Here is a 15,881-nt window from a genome sequence, read left to right as displayed (position 1 = left end):
CATTATTATTTTTTTTTTTTACACAATTCTCAATGGTCGCAACCTCACTCATGCACACTTAGGCAGCTGGTGGACTTTAATTTCAATTAATTAATAAAAATCTGGAATTGAAAGTTTGTCTCAATAATGGTGCCATGAAACTATCGACGAATGTCATAAAAACCCACCAGTTCACTAATAAGCTTTAGGGAAGGAAACCTGCCATCCTCACCATCTCTAACCTACATGTGACTCCAGACTCACAGCAATGTGGTTGACTCTTAACTGCCCTCGGAAATGGCCTAGCAAGCCACTCAGTTGTCAAGGGCAAGTAGGGATGGACAACAAATGCTGGCTTAGCCAGCAGTGCCCAGATCCCATGAAAAAATAAACCATTCAGCTATCGCTCTGACCAGCAGAGACAGGACCTAGCTACACTGCGATGGGAATTTGAGGAAGTCTACAGGGACAAACTGGGACGCACATCCTTAATGCACAATGCAGATATAGAAGAGACCCTGCCAATGAAACAAAACCCATATAGACTGAGCCCTCATGAATGGGCTCAAATACATACTGGACAAGGATTTAATTGAACCCAGCCAAAGCAGCTGAAGCTCCCCTATTGTACTGGTACCCAAACTTGATGAATCAACCAGACTTTGCATTGATTAATGCAAAATTAATGCAGTAACCGAGCAGACTCGTATCCAATCCCCTGTATTGGAGGACTGCATTGACCGAGTAGTAAGTTCCACCTTCATCAATAAAGTTGACTCATTGAAAGGATATTGCCAAGTCACCATGACCACCTGAACAAAAGAAATCTCAGCATTTGTCCCACGTTGGCTTATACCAATGTACAGTAATGCTATTTGGTTTAATGAACACCGCAGCAACTTTCCAAAGGCTCATGAGCTATTCTTATATATGTGTTTGTGAGTGAACATGTGCATGAGTGAGGTTGCGACCATTGAGAATTGTGTAAAAATAATTTTTTTTAGAACCTATGAGAAAACCTGTCATTTGTCTGTTTATTTGACCCAAAAGACATGCATGGACTAATGCAGCATTTTAACAAAAACACAATTACGGTCAGTTGGGTGGCAAACAGTGGGAACTACCCCTACCCCTTACCACCTGTTCGGAACAGCAGTGAAATCAGTTTGGATTTCAGATCACACACTCCTGTAAAGCAATGCCAACTAATGAGTATGCAGACTGATGAAAAACACAACACAATCCAGAGTCAGAGGACAAGTAGCAAAATGGATACCTAGCTTGCTGCAAGATAGAAAACAGAGAGTGGGGGTGGAGGTTGGGGGGCGGAAAGAGTTGGTGGTAAAGGACAGTTTTCAGAGTGACAGGAAGTGGCATCCCACAAGGATCAGTACTGGGACCACTGTTGTTCACAATTTATATTAATGATTTAGACTTTGAAAGCAAAAACACAATTTCTAAATTTGCAGATGGCACCAATTTTTTTTTTGGGGGGGGGTGCGGTGGAGGGAATAGTCAATACTGAGGAGGACTGCAACAAATTACAAGACATTAATAAATTTGCAGATTGGGCATATAATTGGCAAATGAATTTCAACATGGCTAAGTGTGGACTTAGGTATTACATTTTGTTAAGAAAAGTAATGAGGACATATTATTTGGAAAATAAGAATCTAAATGGGCTAAAAGGAACAAAAGGAACTTGGGAGCACCAATACACAAATCACTAAAAGTAGCAATGCAGGTTAACAAGGCCATCAAAAGGAGCAAAGCAAGCACTAGGCTTTATTTCTAGAGGGATGCAATTGAAAAGTAGAGAAGTTACGCTAAACATGTACAGAACCTTGGTTACACCACATTTAGAGTATGCTGTACAGTTTTGGTTGGCATATTTTAAAAGGATATAGAGGTACTGCAGAGGGTGCAAAAAATATTTACAATGATACTACCAGAAATGGTGACATTGTACCCATCAGGAAAGGATGTCTCTTTTCTCTTGAAAAGAGAAAGCTGAGGGGTGACCTAAGAGAAATCTTTAAAATTATGAAAGCTTTTTAATATAGGCAACACAGAGAGGGTACTACCACTTGTAAGGAAAAGCAGAACTAGAGGTTATCAATATAAAAGAGCCATCAGGAAATCAAATACGGAGTTCAAAATTCTTTTACCGAGAGAATAGTGAGAATATGGAACTTGGCATGGCAACAAATAGTACAGATGCATCAAGTTAAGTATATGAGAGAAAAGGGAATAGAAGGTTGTGCTGATAAAATTAGATCAGGAAGGATGGGAGGAGGGTCGAGTGCAGCATAAATGCCAGCATGGATTGGTGGCCGAATGGCCTGCTTCTGTGTTTTAGATTATAAATAATCCCACAACAAAAAATGCTCCCACCAACTAGGCCTACTCAACTAAAGTGTCGATTATGAGGTTGTTCTTGCTTCAGGTTTCCACTGATCTTCAATGGAGAAACAGGATTAAGTTCCTTACTGCCCATATATGCAAATCTGAATCAGGTTCAGTGGTTTAAGAGACATGACATGTGTTTAGACACACAATCTACTGTTCATTTCAACACTTGGAAAATGACAAGAGTTCATGCTAATCTGACAGTACAACAATAACTTACATTTACATAGCACCTTTCACAGGAGTGTTATTAAAAAAAACATTAGACACAGGGCCACATGATGATACATTATGAAAGCTGACCAAAAGCCGAGCTTAAAAGGTAGGTTTTAAGGAGTGTCTTTAAGGAGGAGAGGTGTAGAGAGTCAGAGAGGTTTAGGGAGAGAGCTTAGGGTCCAGGCAGCTGAAGGCAGAATCACCGAATTTAGAGTGATTACAATCGGGATGCTCAAGAGGTCAGAATTCGAGGAATGTAGTTATCTCAAAGGCTGGTAAAGTTGAGGAGGCTACAAAGATAGGGAGGCGTGAAGCCATGGAGGGATTTGAAAACAAGGATGGGAACTTTAAAATTGAGGTATTGTATAACGAGGAGCCAATGTAGGTCAGCAAGCAGGGGGGGGAATGGGCGAGCAGGACTTGGTGCAAGTTAGGTTATGGCCAGCACAGTTTTGAACTCAATTTTGTATAGGGCTGGAAGATCAGCAAGAAAAGCATTGGACTAGTCAAGTCTAGAGAGATAACAAAGGCATAGATAAGGGTTTCAGCCACAGATAAGCTGAGACAGGGTGGAGCTCAGTGATGTTTAGAGCACATGGGATTGGGGGTAATATGCTGGTATGGATTGAGAATTGGTTAACAGACAGAAAGCAGAGTGTAGGAATATACGGTCATTCTCAGGTTGGCAAGCTGCGACTAGTGGGGTACTGCAAGGATCAGTGCTGGGGCCCCAGCTATTCACAATCTATATAAATAATTTGGATGTGGAGACCAATTGTAATATTTCCAAATTTGCTGATGACACAAAACTAGGTGGGAAGGTAAGTTGTGAGGATGCAGCAAGGAAACTTCAAGGGGACTTGGCAAGCGAAGTGAATGGGCAAGAACACTGCAGATGGAAAATAAGTAGTACGAAGTTATCCACTTTGGTAGAAAAGACAGAAAAAGAGTATTTCTTAAATGGAGGGGGGTTGGGAAATGTTGATATCCAAAGGGACCCGAGACCCCTTGTTCATGAATCATTAAAAGCTAGCATGCAGGTGCAGCAAGCAATTAGGAAGGCAAATGGTAAGTTGGCCTTCATCGCAAGGGGGTTTTGAGTACAGAAGAGTCTTGCTGCAATTGCATACAGCCTCGGTGAGCCCACACCTGAAGTACTGTGTACAGTTTCGGTCTCCTTATCGAACGAAGGATATACAGACCAGAGAGAGAGTGCAACGGAAGTTCACCAGACTGATCCCTGGGATGGTGGGACCGTTTTATGAGAAGAGATTGAGGAAACTGAGTCTGTATTCTCTAGAGTTTTGAAGAATGAGAGGTGATCTCATTGAAACTTACAAAATTCTTACAGGGTGGATGTAGATAGGATGTTTTCCCTGGCTGGTGAGCCTAGAACCAGAGGACATAAGCTCAGAATAAGGGATAGGCCATTTAAGACTGAGAAGAGGAGGAATTTCTTTACTCAGATGGTGGTGAATCTTTGGAATTTTCTATTACAGAGGGCTGTGGAAGCTCAGTCATTGAGCATATTGAAGACATCTGGATACCGATGACAGCAAGGGATATGGGGATAGTGGGGGAAAATGGCGTAGAGGTAGATGATCAGCCATGATCGAATTGAATGGCAGAGCAGGCTCAGCAGCTTACTGCTGCTCTTATGTTCCTATTTTATGGAGGTGCAAGCAGGTGGTCTTGATGGACGAGATACGTGACTGGAAGCTCATCTCACTCATGTGCGATAATAAGGTTGCAAATGGTCTGGTTCAGCCTCAGACAGTTGCCAGGGAGAGGGATGGAGCCGGTGTTTAGAGAATGGAGTTTGTGACAGGGACCAAAGACAATGGCTTTGGTCTTCCCAGTATTTAGTTGGAGGAAATTTCTGCTCATCCAGTATTGGATGTTGGACAAGTCAGGTGACAAATCAGAGGGGTAGAGAGATGGTGGCGAGGTCGAATTGGGTGCATCGGCAGATACGTGGAACCTGATGCGTTTTCAGATGATGTCACCAAGGGGAAGCATGTAGAGGAGCAAAAGATAGATCCTTGCAGGGGACTCCAGAGGTGACAGTGTGAAGAAAAGCCACTGCAGGAGATTCTTTGGCTATGACTGAGTGGTTACGAAGGATTGGGAGAATTTTAGAATCCAGCAAAGGAGGAACAAAAAATTGATAGAGATAATAGAATATGAATGTAAACTGGCAAGACTGTAAAAGCTTCTATAGGTATGTAGGAAGGATAAAATTAGCAAAGACAAATGTGGGTCCATTACAGGCAGTCTCAGAATTTATAATGGGAAATAGAGAAATGGCAGAGAAGCTAAATAATGACTTTGTCTCTGACTTCACGGAGGAAGATAAAAGTAGTCTATTTGAAATAATTGAGATTCAAGAGTCGAATCAGAATGAGGAACTGAAAGAAATTAGCATTAGTAAAAAAGTAGCATTGGAAAAATTAATGGGGCTAAAAGTTGACAAATCCCCAGGACCCGATGATCTTCACCCTAGAGTGTTGAAAGAGATGGCTACACAGATAGTGGACGCATTGGTGAGCATCTGCCAAAATTCTATAAAATCTGCAATGGTGCCTGCAGTTTGGAAGGTTGCAAATGTAACCCTACCGTTTAAGAAAGGAGGGAGAGAAAACGGGGAACAACAGACCTGTTAGCCTGACATCAGTGGTAGGGAAAATACCAGAATCTATTATAAAGGATGTGATTACACTTAGAAAATAACGTCTGATTGGGCAGAGTCAACACGGATTTATGAAGGGGAAATCATGATTTGGATATGATTGGAGTTGACAAACGGAGTTTTTTTGAGGATGTTACTAGCAGAGTGGATAAGGGGGAAACCAGTGGATGTGGTGTATTTGGACTTTCAAAAGGCTTTTGATACAAGTCCCACATTGGAGGTTAGTAAGCAAAATTAAAGCGCATGGGATTGGGGGTAATATACTAGCATGGATTGAGAATTGGGTGATAGGCAGAAAACAGAGTGTAGGAATAAATGGGGTCATTCTCAGGTTGGCAGGCTGTGACCAGTGGGGTACTGCAAGGATCAGTGCTTGGGTCCCTGCTGTTCACAATCTATATCAATGATTTGGATGTGGGGACCAATTGTAATATTTCCAAGTTTGTGGATGACAAAACTTGATGGGAACGTGAGTTGTGAGGAGGATACAAAGAAGCTTCAAGGGAATTTGGACAGGCTGAATGAGTGGACAAGAACATGGCAGATGGAATATAATATGGATAAGCGTGAGGTTATCTACTTTGGTAGGAGAAACGGAGGTGCAGAGTATTTCTTAAATGGTGAGAGATTGGGAAGTGTTGATGTCGAAAGGGACCTGAGTGTGCTTGTTCATAAGTCACTGAAAGCTAGCAAGCAGGTTGTTACGACCGGGGCAGGAGCAGTGCACTGTCTTTTCTAGTTTAAGAATCACAGAATAATACAGTGCAGAAGAAGCCCTTCGGCCCATCGAGTCTGCACTGATGCATTAAAGACACCTGACCTGTCTACCTAATCCCATTTTCCAGCACTTTGCCCATAGCCTTGAATGTTATGACGTGCCAAGTGCTCATCCAGGTACTTTTTAAAGGATATGAGGCAACCCGCCTCTACCACCCTCCCAGGCAGTGCATTCCAGACCATCACCACCCTCTGGGTAAAAAAGTTCTTCCTCAAATCCCCCTTTAACCTCCTGCCCCTCACCTTAAACTTGTGTCCATGCCCCTCATAATCTTGTACACCTCGATCAGGTCACCCCTCAGTCTTCTCTACTCCAGCGAAAACAACCCAAGCCTATCCAACCTCGCTTCATAGTTTAAACGTTCCATCCCAGGCAACATCCTGGTGAATCGCCTCTGCATCCCCTCCAATGCAATCACATCCTTCCTATAATGTGGTGACCAGAATTGCACACAGTACTCCAGCTGCGGCTTTACCAAAGTTCTATACAAGTCCAACATGACCTCCCTGCTTTTGTAATCTATGCCTCGATTGATAAAGGCAAGTGTCCCATATGCCTTTTTCACCACCCTATTAACCTGCCCTTCTGCCTTCAGAGATCTATGGACAAACACGCCAAGGTCCCTTTGTTCCTTGGAACTTCCCAGTGTCAGGCCATTCATTGAATACTTCCGTGTCACATTACTCCTTCCAAAGTGCATCACCTCACACTTTTGAGGGTTAAATTCCATCTGCCACTTTTCTGCCCATTTGACCATCCCGTCTATATCTTCCTGTAACCCAAGACACTCATCCTCACTGTTAACCACTCGGCCAATCTTTGTGTCATCCGTGAACTTACTGATCCTACCCCCCCCCCCACATATTCATCTATGTTGTTTATATAAATGACAAACAATAGGGGACCCAGCACAGATCCCTGTGGTACGCCACTGGACACTGGCTTCCAGTCACTAAAACAGCCGTCTGTCATCACTCTCTGTCTCCTACAGCTCAGCCAATTTTGAATCCACCTTATCAAAGTTACCCTGCATCCCATGTGCATTTGCTTTCTTGATAAGTCTCCCATGTGGGACCTTGTCAAAGGCTTTGCTGAAATCCATGTAAACTACATCAACTCCACCTTCTCCATAGGTCACAACATAGATTTAAATGTTTACCTAGTTACTGATATAGTCAATCATAGACTCTACTCTTGATCCCCGAATCAAATACCCAACCAGGTTTCTTTAATAAACAACAAAATTATCCACTTATTATAAAACGAGACTCATCCAGTAACAAAACAAAGCATGAACACAGATTGAAACATGAAAGTTTCCTTTTACCTTAGACACACACACACACAGATCAACCAAAAAAAAAATAGATTTTTTTCTGCAGAGCTCTTCTACAAAAAAAGAATACTTTGGCCAAATAGTTAATTCTGGAAGAAAACGGATGAGACATGTTGTGTCCCAAAATGGCATACAGTCTGGCATCAGAGTACATGTAGATGGGTCACTGGGATCTTTTCTGGAGCGGTTCTTTTCAAGTGGCATTGAGAATTAATCTGGCAAGGTTTCCAGGAGCTCTTCAGGAGAAACACGGCATTTCACAGATAAGAGGAAGGAGACAAGCTGGGTGTTTCTCTTTTGGCAGGTTGATCTCCAACTACTTTCAAACACAGTCCACACCCCAACTGAACCAAAACAATATCCCAGAAGTGAAACCAAACAGTAAGTCAGAACCTCCTGACCCTCATAAATCGTGACATGTCACTTCTCTGTAAACATCTCCGCCTTCAATTGTATAGGGCATTGAGGCCACACCTGGAATATTGTGTGCAGTTCTGGTCCCCTTGTCCGAGGAAAGATATACTTGCTGCAGAGGGACTGCAGAGGTTCACCAGACTGATTCCTGGGATGGTGGGATTGTGCTATGAGGAAAGATTGAGGAGACTGGGCCTGCATTCTCTGGAGTTTAGAAGAATGAGAGGTTATCTCATAGAAACTTACAAAATTCTTAAATGGAAAAACGGGGTAGATGCAGAAAGGATGTTTCCCCTGGCTGTGGAGTCTAGGAACAGGGGACACAATCTCAGAATAAAGGGCAAGCCATTTAGGACTGAGATGAGGAGGAACTTGTTCACTCAGAGGGTGGTGGAAGCTCAGTCACTGAGTAAGTTCAAGACAGAGATGGGATAGGTTTCTAGTTTCTAATGACATCAAGGGATATGCCGATAGTGTGGGAATATGGCATTGAGGTCGATGATCAGCCATGATCTAGAATGGTGGAGCAGGCTCGAAGGGCTGAATGATTGACTCCTGCTCCTGTGTTCCTAATGGAACAAAGAAAGGGCAGTCAAACCCAGCTGGACATCAGAGGAGGATAGCGTGGTTAACCATGTGAAAGGCGGTAGACAGGTCAAGAAGGATGAGGAGGGATGTATGTCACTTGTGATTTTGATGAGGCCCGTTTGGCAATCTGGCTGGTGGAAACTCGATTGGAGCGATTCAAACACAGAATTGTGGGAAAGATGGGCATGGATTTGGGAAGCCATGACACATTCAAGGACTTTGGAGAGGCAAGGGAGGTTGGAGATGGGGTGGTAGTTTGCAAGGACAGAGGGATCAAGAGTGTTTTCTTTTTGAAGAGGGGGTGATAACAGCAAATTTGACAGGAAGGGAAACAGTACCCAAGGAGAGGGAACTATTAACAATATCAGCTAACATGGCGGCAGGGAGAGTGGGTGGGTCAGCAGTTTAGTGGGAATAAGGGCAAGGGAGCAGAAAGTGGGTCTCAGACATGATGAGCTTACAGAGTGCACAATGGGAGATAAAGAAACTGGAGAAAGATACAAATTCAAGGCTAGGGCAGTGGGAGAAGTTTGGCATGGCGGGCTAGGGGAAGGGAGGGAAGTTAGAGAGGCAGCTGATTGGCACTAAGATTGAAACCATCCAAAGAGGTCCATGAGCTGGTCCTGGAGGTGACGGTGTAGGAGGCAGTGGAGAGGGGTTAAGACAACGGTTTGTAGTGGAGTAGAGAAGTTTGGGGTTGGTGGGGGTTATCTTTGCATTCCAACAGATGGATTGTACTAGAATTCAGTGATCTGCAAGGATCATCTGAGTGTATAATTCAGTAAAAAGATCAGAATAAAGCTGCGTACATGAATTAAACACTGTATGAAACTGCCTTTGAAGTATTTCAATTACAGCTGCCTTTTAATTCAACCATCTGCTTCTCATTTTCAAGTTAGAAGCGTAAATGTAATTGGAAAAATGACTTAGACCATCTCACCTATCCAGCTGAAGGTGGCAGATTGCATGCAGGACTTTCAGTTGGATGGGAATTCTGAACTGCTACTCTGTTTGAGGGGTGGGGAATGGCAATGGTTTTGAAGAACAACTCACCTGGGAGCCACCAATTTGAGGCCCACACCCCTTAATTAAAAAAGTAGTTATGATTTTGATTAAGGTGATGGTTCCCAGTAGCCTGAAAATTACCACAGTTTCTTGCTGATATCAGACGCCGTTAAGATGATGCTTTAGGTTGTTTTGGCATTTACATTGAATCCTCTGGAGGCCTATGGAGCAATCAGACAAAACAGACTAGTTTCTCTCATGAAAATGTGCAAGACAGGTAGCAGTTTTACACAAGAACTCAGATCCCTGAATTACAGTATTTCATTGATTCTGAGGAGCCTTGTGCAGCCCTCATGGATGAAGAAGCTGGAAGCTTTGGTGGTGCATGGTCAGATTTCAGATTTTATCAGAAATATACAGCCCCATTCCAAATTGAGAGACAGGGCACGTGAGTCATTGAACCGCACTATCTCAAAAGGGGAGAATAGCAAGCTCACCTATCCTATTCAATATCTTCATCAGTGATGTGTTGGATGGAACTATAATGAATGGAGTTGGAGTCTATTTCAGATGTTACTTGAAGTACTGTGGGTGCTCCTTTCTACAGACAACATTGTGCTGCTGGTGGAATCACTTGGCAATCTGGTGAACTCTACCCACCAATGCTCCCCGTCAGCTGTGCAGTCACGCAGAAACCCGAAAATCCCCATGCTAGCCACACACAAGTCATCCCTTTAAATTCCCATGCATGCGCAGCCACAAAAAACCTGAAAGGGGCTTTGCACTTAAATAAATCACCTACACACTAAAGAAAGGGAACATTGCTACCCACCATTTTCAACAACAGGCTAATCAGAGGAACGCAGTGGTGGGTAGGCTCAAGTTTGATATCATGGTTTTCATGACCCGAGATGATCTCAAAAGGTTATGATTGGTGAACAAACAAGTCATCTATCTCAATTACAAATTTCTATTGTGGCTTGGAGAATCTGATGGATGCTTACTTCAGCCTGGTCACAATCCTTTGGAACGGTGCTGAGAAGGGACACAACACTCTCTAGCCGCCTTTCTTCAATGAGAGCGAAGTTCCAATGTAGTTTAGCCTTCAGCATTCGGACATGCCCCAAAGAAAAGTCTCTTTTATGGTCCTGAAACACTCAGCATGCTCGTTTTGGCTCATGTGTGAGATCCATGATCAAGATGATAAATGGCTAAAAGCAAAAGCAGCTCCAGGAAGGGAGAGTTCCAGTCTATAGTGCCCAATCACATGAAGGGGAAGATTAACCTTATGGCAAAACTCTGTTATTGGAACTGTACTCAACAGAGCTGCAGTATTCCAGGGTGCTGCTTACCAACCAGTCTGACTCAGTGATGTAACTTGGGGAGAGGAAGACTTGTCACCAAGAACAAGGATTCTTCCCATTAGGCTCCAGATAATCCGAACAGATAATGGTCAAAGCTACGTAAGCAATGGAAAGCTTACCAGTAATTGCTTAGTGGTGCGCTACTTGGTTTAAAGCTCCTCGTACTCCATCAGTACCTCTGCACAGATCTGGAGTTCCCCAAGCTTTGGCAACTTGTGCCTAAGCTCTCTGGACTCAGGTAAGTGGGTGCACCATGTGTGCACTCCACAGAATTAAGCCAGAAATTCCAGATGCATAGATTTCTCTGTAGCCTGATTTGAAGAGTCAAGCAGTGATGGACCTGCACATGTCAGACATCCAGAACATCAGAACTTTAAATATTTTAAAAGAAATAATAGGTCACAAGTACTTGGCGCAATACTTACTGTGCACCAGAGTTCACAAACTTGTGCATGTACATGCGTACTGTGGGCGCACAGACCAATTCTTGACTGGTTTTCCACACAAGTAATTGATACATACAGCTGGAGCATATTTTCTAATACGTAACCATGAATCTTTTCAATTTGGATCAGGAAGGTTACTTGGCACTTCCAAATATGAATCAGAAACAGACAGATTTTGTCCAAACACATCCTGTGAGGTTGATACTACTGTATTCAAGGTGGATTGAACATAACTTGAGGGAGTCCATGACAAATCAAGAAAATTATTAAACAGCAAATACAAGAATAGGAAGAAATATAAAATAAGATTTTTACTTAAGAAAGGAAAACAATGACTCATGAATGAGCTATGATGACCTTCCTCATGAGTGGAATGTAACACCTAATCTACTTCTCTGCATTGACCAAAATATTGAACGCCATGCAGACTACTTTAGTCTAAGATTCATTTGCCGTGTATCTGGAGTTAATCTCAACCAGAACAATGGTAATGGTGGTCACATGGCCCTGAGGAGGACTGTAGAAGAGTGAGCCAATATTCCCATTCTTGATAGAAAGTCCATGCATATGGTTGACAGTTGAACACATGACCTGGCTAAGCTATGATTTCCCACCATTGTTGAATAAGACAGCTGAAATAATTATTGGGAATTTCCTCAAAGATTCTCCCGATTAGTCACTATAATTTTGGCGGAAACTCCCATTTACACATGTAAACGTTTTTTGTCATCTTTCAGCAGGTTAACCCCCAATGTCTAGAAACTTAATGAATGATCAACTTGAGTGAGATAGCAAAGGTCTGTCAACACCCACAAGTCCAGAAAACACGAGTCAGCACCTTCTGGTAAAGAGCAAGGAAAATTCATTTAGATTGCATTTACAAGTGCAAAGGACAACTGCCCATTTTGTCTTCAGACATGACTGGACACCAAATGGTGATTCAATATTAAATTCACAGTCATCACATTAGCAACTATTCCACAAGTGAGTTTTGGTGCAAATGAGACAACAACTTGCTAGAAGTAAATTGCTGCATTAAAAGAAACTGGCTGCTTCATTTCTAGAAAGTTGGGCACAAGTATAGCACTAGTCCTACAAAATGCCTGCACAGCATTTAGAAACACTTTGTTTAACAGAACTGTGTTGGGCGTTTTGTGGTTTCCAGCTGCAGAGCCGCATCATGCTGACAGCTGCATGGCTAGGGTAGACAAAAACCGAGAATCAATTTCTGAATGCTGCATCACTTGATCCTTCAGATTCTTGTAAATAGTACCATGTTTTGAACAGATGCTTCAGTACACTAGTGTGACATTACAATAGGTTAAAGAGGCAACATCTCTCTTGCTAATCACTTCTCAATCAACTTCAGTCAATAATTCAAAATTAGCTTTGCATTAATTTCCATACACTCACTCCAGCTTAGGAAGATGATTCAGTTCTGTCATGCTGGTCATTCCATCAGCAAAAGCTTTGGACTTTTCCCACAACCTCCCTCCTCGACATGTCAAGACAAAACAAAACATGAAAGCCTGGTCAGCCAACACCTGGAAAAAATGTTGGTTTGGATGGGAGCTTCCATTTCTCATCTTACTTCACAAGTGAAAGATGCCTATTCAAAACAACGAACGAGGACAGGGACATAAATAAACATGTGAATCAAAGGAACAAAGTGTTCCAAAGAGATGGGACTAGAAATTCATCTTGGGCAGTGGTGCAAAACAGTGTCAAATAGGCTGCCTATTATGTTTAGTGCCTGATAATCAGGTCCAATGCAGTCAATTGAATTAGCAGTCAATATCAAGCAGTACGTAGAACAAGATGGCCAATCCATACTGCCCAGGATGACTTTTTAATTCAAGATTCTAAGTCCAAGATTTCTGCTGTTTCAAGAAATATCCATGTTCAAATTCCTCCTCCTTCCCATTTTCCAGCTCAATTATAATTTCTATCTCTGACTGAAAGCTATTCTTCCAGAGGGCTTTCCCCACCTCTCACCAACTTGTATAAGATATATATAGAATCACAGATCAAATCATAGAATTAATGCAGAATAGGAGGCCGTTCAGCCCAACGTGTCCATGCCGAGTATCTGCAACAGCAACTCAAGTTACTCCCACTTCTCCACCCATCCCCATAGCCCCGCAAATTTTCTCTCTTCAGGTAATTACTTAATTCTCTTGTGAAAGCCCTGATTGAATCTGCCTCCACCACACTCTTAGGCAGTGCATGCCTGATCCTAACCACTCGCTGCGTACAAGTGTTCTTCATGTTGCCATTGTTTCTTTTGCCAACAAGCTTAAATCTGTGTCTTCTGGCTCTTTTCCTTCCACCATTGGCAACAGTTTCTCCCTATCTATTCTGTCCAGTTCCCTCACGATTTTGAACAATAAAATTTCCTCTCAACCTTCTCTTTTCTAAGGAGAACCACCCCAGTTTCTCCAATCTATCCATGCAACTGAAATTCCTCATCCCTGGAACCATTCTCAAATCTTTTCTGTACCCTCTCTAAAGCAGGCTGCCTGGAATTGGACAGAATACTCCAGCTGAGGCCAAACCAGAGTTTTATAAAGATTCATCATATCAGAGTTAATACAAAGTTTTGAGTTGTGAACATGTCACCTTCTATTTATAACTTGTCTTACACCTTCCTTCGGGCTCCAGTTCACAATCTCCAACATCTCTTTCAATGCAAAACAGGGACACTGACATTTAAGTGGTTTGCTACTGCAGCCCTTAAAAAAAGCTAAAACATATGACAACGCAGTGGTCATATTTACTACTAAATTAAATGCAACTTTATGTCTTGCAGAAAGCTGAAGTTGATTCCTTCAATATAATTCTAAAGCACAACATTGTACCCATTTTAATACAGTCTGAACATAGTATCCAGTTTGTTTTATGAAAAAAACCTGTGGTGTCTTCAAGCAGTGGGGACTGGACTTACTCATCATACTTGATATGATACACAATGTCATCGTCTGTAGAATCCACATTAGACGTAGATGGCGTACAGTCCAAATTATTTGATGCGATCCCACTACAGTGCTGTGACTGATCTTGGTCCGAGGGATCTTTAACATATTGAGCATGTGCCCTTGTCCTCTCATTTCCATTGGCATCATTTTTCGATGTGCCACTTTTTTGTCCCTTTTTGCTCCGTGTAATATTGACAATGTGAGCTTCAAACCAGGCGCCAATGACCAAATCACGGGCATCCACCAATTCGTTTATCTGTAACATAATATTAAACAGAAAAATCAGATTTTTTTTGGAGATGCAAATTACCTTCTTCCTATGTGCAACTACTCGATGACAACTCACGAACCACACATCAGTAATAAAATGTCTTTCTTCTCACATCCCCAAATATAAACAAGACCTCCAGGTAGATGAGGCATTTCAAAAGCTGACTAGATGAACGCTCATTATTTAGAATGAAGTTCAAAAGGAGGCGGAATTTTTTTTTAAAATGTCCTAAATGATGTCAATTTTATATTCCATTCATGTTTGTATTTTTATACCTCAATGTCAATTTAATTTTTTCTGATATCAAAGCAAAATACCCAGATGCTGGAAATCTGAAATAAAAACAAAATGCTGCAAATAGTCAGCATTTGAGGAGAGAGAAATAGGGATAATGTTTCAGGTCGATGAACATTAACTCGGTTTCTCTCTCCTCAGATGTTGCCAGGCCTGCTGGCTATTTCCAGCATTATCTGTTTTTACTTTGTCTGATACTTAGGCACTTCTCCAAACAGTGATCAAGTCCACTGCTCAGCAGTGCACTTGCAGCATTCACTTTAATCTCTTAGGTCAGTCTTCGTAAGCATCAGCTGTGGCTCAGATGGTGGCATGTGTGCCTAGGTTGTTGGTTCAAGCCCCATTAGAGACTTGAGCACAAATTCCAGGCTGGCACTTTACTGCATTACTGAGGAAGTACTGCGCTGTCAGAGGTGCCATCTTGCAGATGAGATGTTAAACAGGTACCCCACCTGTCTGCTCAGGTGGATGTTAAAGATTCAATGACACTATTTAAAGAGCAGGGAAATTCTTCCTGGTGTCCTGGCCAATACTGATCCCTCAGCCAACACTTCAAACTGATTATCTGATCATTTATTGCTTTTCTGTTTGTGCGCAAATTGGCTTCAGTGTTTATTGCATTATTACACAGTCATTAGAAGTTCAAAAGTAGTTCCTTGGCTTTGGGACACCTCAAGATTGTGAAAGGCACAATATAAATGTAAGTTCATAGAATGATACAACATAAAAGAGGCCATATGGCTCACTGCACCCTTGCTGGCTCTTTGACAGAACTAGTTCTTTTTCTTTCCCCCTTAAGGGTTTAATTTAGGCAGAAGTCACACTATTGGGTTGTGCTTTTGATGGATTATAGAATGAAGACACAATAAATGACATGAGAACAGTTGACTTTGCAGATTTCTATTTGATCAGCATTTTTTGGGGGAAGAGGAGGAGGAGGGGGGGAGAAAGAGGAGGAGGAGGGGGGGGAGAAAGAGGAGGAGGAGGGGGGGGGGAGAAAGAGGAGGAGGAGGGGGGGGGGAGAAAGAGGAGGAAGAGAGGAGGGGAAAAGAGGAGGAGGGGCGGCACAGTGGTTAGCACCGCAGCCTCACAGCTCCAGGGACCCGGGTTCGATTCC

At 42.4% G+C, this 15,881-nt stretch overlaps 1 protein-coding gene across 1 annotated transcript in view; it reads right to left on the bottom strand.

Annotated features, from left to right (window-relative positions):
- The window catches only part of LOC137369463 (E3 ubiquitin-protein ligase UHRF1-like), a 160,876-nt gene that overhangs the window by 77,257 nt on the left and 67,738 nt on the right, over window positions 1-15,881 (bottom strand). The window contains exon 4 of the mRNA XM_068030711.1: window positions 14,169-14,455. Coding sequence (XP_067886812.1) covers window positions 14,169-14,455 — 287 coding nt within the window. The remainder of the gene's footprint in view (window positions 1-14,168; window positions 14,456-15,881) is intronic.

Source organism: Heterodontus francisci, chromosome 4 (assembly GCF_036365525.1).
Source record: "Heterodontus francisci isolate sHetFra1 chromosome 4, sHetFra1.hap1, whole genome shotgun sequence".
NCBI lineage: Eukaryota > Metazoa > Chordata > Chondrichthyes > Heterodontiformes > Heterodontidae > Heterodontus > Heterodontus francisci.
This window is presented reverse-complemented; position numbering and strand designations above follow the sequence as displayed.